General features: G+C 46.7%; 1 protein-coding gene across 1 annotated transcript; it reads right to left on the reverse strand.

Annotated features, from left to right (window-relative positions):
- Positions 1-6,266: 6,266 nt before the first annotated feature.
- LOC147596349 (E3 ubiquitin-protein ligase Topors-like) lies at positions 6,267-7,331 on the reverse strand. The gene has a single exon (XM_086771140.1). It carries the CDS (start codon positions 7,284-7,286, stop codon positions 6,267-6,269), a length of 1,020 nt encoding a protein of 339 aa, XP_086627266.1. The 5' UTR covers positions 7,287-7,331.
- Positions 7,332-8,834: the final 1,503 nt, after the last annotated feature.

The raw sequence follows: 8,834 nt of genomic DNA on the forward strand, positions 1-8,834 counted from the left end.
TCTCCTATGTTAATGCACATCTCATGCTTCAATACAGTACTGTTGGTAAAACACAGAACAGTGATAATTTTCTTTATACAGGAGTTTATATGTGGTCACCCTTTGATAGCTGCCTCTTAAAATGATATATCCAGGATGGTTAAAGATGTGAAATTACTTTGGGCTATGATATCCACATGCATGATGTTGTGGTTTAGCCTGAGTCACCACACAGTTTCTCACTCACCCTCCCCCTCCTCAATGGGATGGGAGAGAGAAATGTGAAGAAAGGAAAACTCGTGGGTTGAGATGAAGACAGTTTACTAGAATAGCAAAGGAAAATGACAATAATAACAAAATATAAGGATACTAAAATATACAAAATGAACAATGCATGATTTCTCACCACCTGATGTCCAATGACCAATACAGCCCAGCCTGAGCAACGATCACAGAAACAAAAAAAAAACTTAGTAGCAAGCAAAGGAGCAAAAGGGAGAGAGAGCAAAGTAGAGAGAGCAATGCCAGCAAGTGAGAGAGACAAATAGGTGGAAAAAATGGATGCCCCAACTATGGGCATGGATTGATGGGCTGAGGTGAGTTGTATGAGGTTCAACAAGGCCAAGTGACGGGTCCTGCACTTTGATCACAACAACCCCATGCAACACTACAGGCTTGGGGAAGAGTGGCTGGAAAGCTGCCTGCTGGAAAGGAACCTGGGGGTGCTGGCAGAGAGCTGGCTGAACATGAGACAACAGTGTGCCCAGGTGGCCATGAAGGCCAACAGCATCCTGGCTTGCATCAGGAACAGTGTGGCCAGCAGGAGTAGGGAAATGATCGCACCCCTGTACTCTGCACTGGTGAGACTGCACCTTGAATACTTTGTGCAGTTTTGGGCCCCTCAGTAGAAAAAGGACGTTGAGTTGCTGGAGCGCGTCCAGAGAAGATCAACAAAGCTGGTGAAGGGTCTGGAGAAGAAGTCTTAAGAGGAGCAGCTGAGGGAACTGGGATTGTTTAGTTTGGATAAGAGGAGATTGAGGGAAGACCTCATTGCTCTCTACAACTACCTGAAAGGACGTTGTAGGGAGACGGATGTTGGTCTCTTCTCCCAAATAACTTGTGATAGGACAAGAGGAAATGGCCTCAAGTTGCAGCTGGGGAGGTTTAGGTTGGATATTAGGAAACACTTCTTTGCTGAAAGAGGGGTCAAGCACTGAAACTGGCTGCCCAGGGAAGTGGTGGAGTCACCATCCCTGGAGATGTTCAAAGAACACGTAGACATGGCACTCCAGGACATGGTTTAGTAGGCATGGTGGTGTTAGGTGGACAGTTGGACTTGATGATCTTGGAGGTCTTTTCCAACCATAATGATTCTATGATTCTATGTTCATCAATAATTAGTCCCTAAATTCCAAACAATATGCTTCTTACATGGCAAAGATTACGTTTATTGGTTTTGGCTGGGATGGAGTTAATTTTCTTCATAGTAGATTGTTTAGTGCTGTTTTGGATTTGTGACCAAAACAACATTGATAAGCACCTGTGTTTTAGCTATTGCTGAGCAGCGCTTCCACAGCATCAAGGCTTTTTCTGTTTCTCACGCTGCCCCATAAGCAAGTAGGCTGGGGTACACAAAAACTTGAGAGGGGACACAGCTAGGACCGCTGACTCCAACTGACCAGAGGGATATTCCAGACTGTATTGCACTCTGCTCAGCAATAAAAAGCTGAGGTGAAGAGGAGACATTTGCAGCGGTGGCATTTGTCTTCCCAAGTAACACATGATGAAGCTTTGCTTTCCTGGAAATGGCTTACCATCTGCCTGCCAATGGGAAGTGGTGAATGAACTCCTTATTTTGCTTTGCTTGCTCATGCAGCTTTTGCTTTGCCTATGAAACTGTCTCTATCTCAACCCACAAGCTTTCTCACTTTTACCCTTCCAGTTCTCTCCCCTCATCCCAAGAGGGAGAAGTGAGGGAGCAGCTGTGTGGGGCTGAGCTGCCTGCGGGGGTTAAACCACATTAGGGAATCAAACTGTTGCAGTATTACTACCCAGTCACTTTTCAGATTTAATAGCCAAAGGTACTTGAACTTCACTTAACCTGGATAATTAATTTTTGGACCAATGGCTCCCAAATACTTTGCACCAGCATCATTCTTAAACATCAATATTTTTCATGCATCACTGTCCAGCTTTACACTGCAACTGAAGTCAATGAAATTTAATTAAAATCTAGGCATTTTAGTCCTTAAAATAGTTCCATAGGTGCAGCCACAAACTACTTACCATGGCTTTACAGATAAATAAGGGAATCACAGTTTTAGATCAATGTAGAAAGTTTTTGTCATATTAAGCTTTAATCCTTCCCATATGAGACCTGGAGTCCACTTTAACTGCATCACTTAATCAATGCAAAAAGCTTTACTGATAAAATTTTAAATCTTCCACCTACAATTTAGGTAATGCCATATGTGTGGTTTTTACGGTTGAAGCAATGTGCAAGCATATTTTTGATCCAGAGCAAGATTGCTTCTTTGAGTTTCTCCAACACCCCATTTCTATTAAACACTGTCATATATAAATTTATGCCTAAGTTAAAGCATATAATTCCACCTGTCTTGTGGAAGGCTAGGAAAACAGCTTGTGTTCTCCTCCTGCACAGTGTGTAGCTATGGAAGGGTTAGACAGAATACGCTCCAGAATAAGAAAATGAAAGCAAGCAAGCTGTTCCTGCAGTAAAACAATACTATACTGTAAGACCTTGTGTGAATTATTTCCTTTTAGATTAAAGAAAAAAAAATCTAAAATCTCCATAAAAGGGGTGTATTTCTCTCCCCAATAACATTGAATCAGCTCAGAAAATTCACTTCAACAATTAAAAGAGACAGAAGAAAAATATCTCTTTGCCAACCTATAGCAACATAATTTGTGCTTTTCACATGTATGCAAGCTCTTTTCACTGGAAGATTTAGACCAAACAGCATGTAACCAGGGGCGAAGAAGTAGCAGGGACAAAACATGAGCTGGAATGGGGAATGCATTCTTAAAGAGTTTTGCTTAGTAGCATTAAATGAAGCGTGATTTCCAGATACATCTTTCAGTCCGTGTTCCTGATGAGCCAGACTCCGATTTGTCTAGCAGAAGGCAGTTCTTTCCCTGCCTGATTTTCATCATTCTCTCAGCTACAGGTTCAGGAGTTGCTATAATTTGTTATTTGGGATACGTGCTTTCCTGCTCCAGAATTCTCAGAGCAAAATGCTAATAATACTTGTAAAAAACTTTTTCAGTCTCGTACTGTATCTGCCTTGGCAGGGCAGTACCTTCTTCCTGATTGCTGTGTTGTATTCAGGAGGTATTCTGCCAAGTAGTTGTAGGCAGCACAGTTTGTTCACATGACTGCAAAGGTAAGAAAATGTAAAAGCAAGACAAAAAGCAGAGGAGAGCTTTAGTGTTCTTTTTTAATGAAAATTTAATTACCAAATGCAAAAGTGGCCAGATGTGCCACCCTGTTCTGACAGATGTTCACAGGACACTCTTAGGCGTATTCCTTTCCATTTCCTGCAGACAAGTGTTTGGTACACAACAGAAATACTCATAGTGTGGAACGGAGGCTTAGCTGACACTTGTACATACCAGGCCTGAAGGAAGGCACAGGAAAACTAGGGAACATGGCAAAGTCAAATTATTGGTGGATTCTGGTTAGCTTTTGCTGGTGATGTGTTTCCTTCTGTCCTAGTGCTTATGTCAGTCTAATGTGACTGTGAAGTTGCCAAACTAGGCAATATATGAGAGACCCGTAATCAGTTGCACAACTGACTTGAGGATCTGGTCTACACTGTGCATTTCACCCATTCCCGAAGTTCCAGTTGCCCTTGTTCAGTGTCTTTCTCAATGTCCATCAGTGAATTCCCATGTGTTTAGCATATGTTAGCATGTTGAAAAATATTAAATGTCGCTGACTCTAGAATATTTGAAATGCTGATTTCAATGCAGTCAGCAAGAGCAACAATTACATTGCACAAGACATCCATTAATTTCTTTTAAACCTGTCAAATTTGCAGAATTTTTACCCATGGGGGAAAAATGTGGGTTTATGTGTCCCTCTCTTGTTTGCTTGGTTTCTGGTTTGTTGAAATTAAAGGGAAAAAATGGAAGACATTGGCATATTGATTCACAATAAAAGTACAGAGAACTTGGAAAGAATATTATGTATCTTATTTTTTACCATTTGAGACCTAAATGATTTTATTTGGAGATGGGAAGAAGAAATGGTATTTTGCTAATTACTAGCTTATAAAATACTTTTACCAGCTGAGTTTTTGTTTCCTACCAAAAGGCAGAAACCAAGTTTTCAGTTTGCAACAAACGAACAAACAAATTAGTCCTCTGCAAAATCTGTTGTAGTCTTTTAAGCTCTTCTTCAGCTGAAAGAGGGGTTTCGTAGAAAATACCTGGACAGTCAGTACCTGACAGTTAAATAAATCTGCAAACTTTATATGTATGATATATCTCAATCTAACTGTTGGGAATGTAATCTACATCACTAACTGCATGCATTTTAGTGACTTCTGTGTATGCCATTCTTCTAAAAAGGTGAGTGGCAAATTCCTAAGCTCAGTCGTTTCAGCATCATATGAATTATAGTTTTCCGTCACATTAATCTGGTGGCCTATGACTCTGCTCATGATTGCATAACCATATCTTCTACCCTACTTCATAGCTTTCCCATTTGATGTCTCAGAAATGGTCTTGAACCTGTTTCTTACAGGCTGTCTTCCATAAATGTATGAGGAAATTTCAGTCTGTCTGCTGTAACTGATTCTCTCACTTCAAAAAAAGGAGAAAGATTGTTGAGGTTTTAAAAATACCTGAAGATTCCTTTCAGGGTAATGAAGAAAACCTTGAAATCATGCTTTCAAATTGATCCCATTTGTCACTACATGATGATAATGAATTAAAATTTTAGAATCAAAGTGCTTTTTAAAAAAAAAATTAATAGAGGGATACAATAAAATCTTGTAGATTATTTTTAAAAAGTAACTTACATATAAAGCCTAGATGGTAAAACTGGGGGCTTTTGAATTCATGGAATGTATCAGTGAAAGATACATTGCTTCTTATTCAAAGAGCAGTGGACTGAGAAGAAATTTAATCATACAGTCAGTTAAAAGACTGAAGTATTTTCAGTCCAAACTGAATCGCCAGAACATGTTTTTACTACGTGGGCACCTGTTCACTAAAGAAATTGGTGAGGCCTAATCCAGGGCAAATATCAGTCAAAAATATGTTGCTGCAAGGGAACAGAAAGAATTTCTGATTACAGTTGCAATTAAAATGTTGAATTAAGACTGTAAAGAGAGTATGAATAAATGGATCTCTGGAAAATAAATGTCAAAATTTGAGAGCTGACCAAAATGCTGTCTAGGGAGCTAACAGCTTGCTTATATATGGAATATGGATTCATCCAAACTTATCAATGACATGCAGAAAAGTAAAGTGTAATTCACATATTTTGATACTCGTTTCACACATAATATTGAGAAATTGTTTAATTTTCTGTCATCTACAGATACCTTTGACTTATTCATCCACCAACAATCTTAACTGACAGTCTATTTTATTACTAACTATACATTAGAATGCATTAAGAGTAGAGATGAAGGATCACCTTCCTCAGCCTGCTGGCAAAACTCCTCCTAACGCAGCCCAGGAGCCCGTTAGTGTCCCTTTTGGCAAGGCCACATTGTTGGCTTATGATCAGCTTGGTGCCCACCAGGACCTCCAGGGCTTTTTCTGCAAAGCTACTTTCAAGCCGAGCAGCCCGCCACGTGTGCTGGTGCCTGGAGTTGTCCCTCCCCAGGTGCAGGACTTCGCGCTTCCCCTTGCTGAACTTCTTGAGGGTCCTGCCTCGGTAGGGCGTGACCCAAGGCTGATGCAGAGAGCAGCACCAAGTCACGACCCTGTGTGCAGGAGGAGGGATTTGCGTGCTGCTGTAGCCAGGCTGCACCAGGCAGTGCGGGCTGGTGGGAGAGCAGAACCCGAGGACAGGGGGGCGGAGGGTGTGGTGAGGTGGAGGCCAGGCCTGCGGTGATGAGCGGGGGAGCATGGGCTGGCCCTGGAGAGCCCGCAGCTGGAAACATCTGCCCCAGGACCAGCAGCACTTGCCTTTGGGCAATTAATTTTCTTTGATTGATTGAGGCTACCGAGAGCCTTCTGATGGACTTGTGGGCCAGCACGTGCCCCAGCTGCTGGCCCGGCCCTGGTTTTGTCAGCTCCTGGGGCCTGGTTCAGTTTTGCTGATGGGGTGGCCTCTTGGGGGGCTGAGAAGAGTCGTGGGAGCTGCTGGCTCTCCTCTTCAGGCGTCGACGAGGCCCCCCAGGGGAGTGGTCCCTGCCCTGGCTGAGGGTGGAAGGCCCGGGCAGAGCCTCCCCCAGATCTTCATGCAGCTCTTCCTGCTCCCTATGGGTGGGAATGGGAGCACCAGGAGAGCTGCTGGGACCCTCACAAAGAGCCACAGTTGAGGTGCTGGTATGGTCCTCTTCGTCGTCTCCAGCGGGGCTGCTGGAGGGGGCTGGGCCAGGGGCAGGAGACCACCTTCGGGAGGCAGCAGGATGAGGGACAGCCGCAAGGCTGCCCTCCTGCTCCTCGGCAGCATGGCCATTCTCAAGGCCCAGCAGACGGTGGGCCTCACTGCTGCAGCGTTGTATGGCGACGCTGATAAGCTGTTCAACAAATGTTGCCGCACGATTGTGGAGGCTGACCTGCAGCAGCCGGACCAGGACCTCTTCATCCAGCCCAAAGAAGCCCAGGACAGACAGGATGAGGTCCTCCATCACAGCTGCTGTTGAAGGTTCCTCCACATATATCAGCTGCAGTTGGTGTTGCAGCCAAGGCAGAAGGCGCTGGAGGAGAGCAGGGTGGTCATCAAAGAGGGATGCCCAGGTGTCTGGCTGGAGGCCACCCACTGGAGTCCTGGGGACAGACTCTACTGCCCGTGGCTGGGATGTTACAGGGCAAGGCGGGCTGTGGGTGGCGGGGTGCCTGGGCATTCCTTCTGCCTGGCGGGTGCCAGCCGATGATACTGCCAGCCCCGATGGTCTGATGATGACCTCTTCAAAGTCATTATCTCCCCGCACCGAGTGCACGATGGATTGCACTCTCCTCTTGCAGAGGGGGCACTTGGGCTTGCTGTCAGCCCACCGCAGGATGCACTGGTAACAGAACCGATGGAGGCATGGGATGACATATGCAGCATTGTCCCAACTGTCCAGGCATATGGGACAGCGCTCCTCCAGCTCTGCAGCCATGTTCTCCACTCCCTGCAGTGGGCTAGGGGGAGCTGGGGATGTGGTGCCGCTCCCTCTCTTGGGTGCTGCAGGGGCTGGTGTCACACTAGAAAAGGATGAGAGGCCACAATCATGGGCTGGCCCAGGAAGAGGTAGAAAAAATGCCCAGGTCCCTCAAGAAGGAAACTGCCTCAGCTCCCCAGGGGGAGTTTCCCCACACAGCTCACCTCTGCTGCTGTGAGGGCATCTTCTGGGTGCCCCAGGTGGCTGAAGCTCGCAGGGACGGGGATAAACCTGAGAGGGCTGTGGGCTCAGTCCCAGAGAGTCGCAAGGAGCAACTCCCCAGTCTGGACACCAGCACCAAGGCTTTACGCCACACTCCAGCCTCACGAACCGCTCAGCTGGAGTCTGGGCACGAGCCAACTGGGTGGGACTCGGCACCCAGATGTAAGCAGCGAATGACAGTTCCATCGCTAGGAGACAACAGAACCCATCGCTTGGCGACTTGCTGACAACAGAACCATTGCTCGGAGATGTCATGACGGGCCATTCTCAGCAATGGTGCTCGTCCCGGCAGCGCTGCGGCCCCAGCACACGTGCCTGGGCTTAGCGCAACACCACTGCCCACTCTGCCCCCCATCTCATGTCTTGTGCTCACCCTCGGTGTTTCATACCAGTCACTGAGGCCTCACCTGTGATTCCCAGGGCCCTCCCAGGTCACCCTGAGTGTGACAGACGTCTCCAGGTGCATATGGCAAGAGGGCTCATTGGATCACACCTCGTGCCTCTCTGCGAGGCCGCAGGACAAAGTCCCACAGGCTCTCCCCACACCCCAGCGCTCTGGGCAGCCCTCTGGGCTCCCCTGCTCCCTCCCACACAGGGTCACAGGCAGCACTTGGCTCACTCTCAGGGGTTTTCTCCTGTCTTTCTCCCCTGGCCAGAGGGCACAAGGGTGATCCCCTCTGCTCACCCCCCTTCAGGCCTCACCTGGGCACCATAACCCATTTGGGTCCTGGGCAGGTGGGAGGTCAACCAAGCAGAGGGTCTCAGGAGAGGCAAGGAAGGTCTGTGGGGCTTGGGCTGCTTCAGCATGGAGGTGTTGGGGCACCTTGCAGCACACCCCGATGCCTCCGGAGAAGACATCAAGGACATGGGGACAGGCTCTTCCCTGGGTGGTGGGACGGTGAGAGGCGGCGGCATCTCCTGAAACCAGAGAAGTTTGTGCTGGAGAGAAGGAATCCAAACGAAAATCCTTGTGAGGATCATAAAGCATTGGAGTGAGTTGCCCAGAGAGAAGGTGAGATCCCTGAGCCTGGAGGTCTTCAAGACCACAGAGTGGCCGGAACCCAGAGCAAAACTGTCACAAGCCAGTAAACAGATGCTCGCTGAAGTCCCAGAAGAGAAAGCATTGCCACTGGGACATGTGGCAAAGGTATCCAAACGTGTAACAGCTTCCATAAGCTGTAATGTCAGAAGATCACTTTCTGGTTTCATTCAGTTCAGTAGCTTTCACAACATTGACTTAGAGTAGAATAGAATAGAATAGAAATAGAATAGTTCCAGTTGGAC

This window comes from Chlamydotis macqueenii, chromosome Z, assembly GCF_036417535.1.
Source record: "Chlamydotis macqueenii isolate bChlMac1 chromosome Z, bChlMac1.mat, whole genome shotgun sequence".
In the NCBI taxonomy this organism is placed as follows: Eukaryota; Metazoa; Chordata; class Aves; order Otidiformes; family Otididae; genus Chlamydotis; species Chlamydotis macqueenii.

Excerpts from the sequence above, each read along its gene's own strand:
- LOC147596349 (XM_086771140.1), bottom strand. The coding sequence starts at position 7,286 with ATGGCTGCAGAGCTGGAGGAGCGCTGTCCCATATGCCTGGACAGTTGG.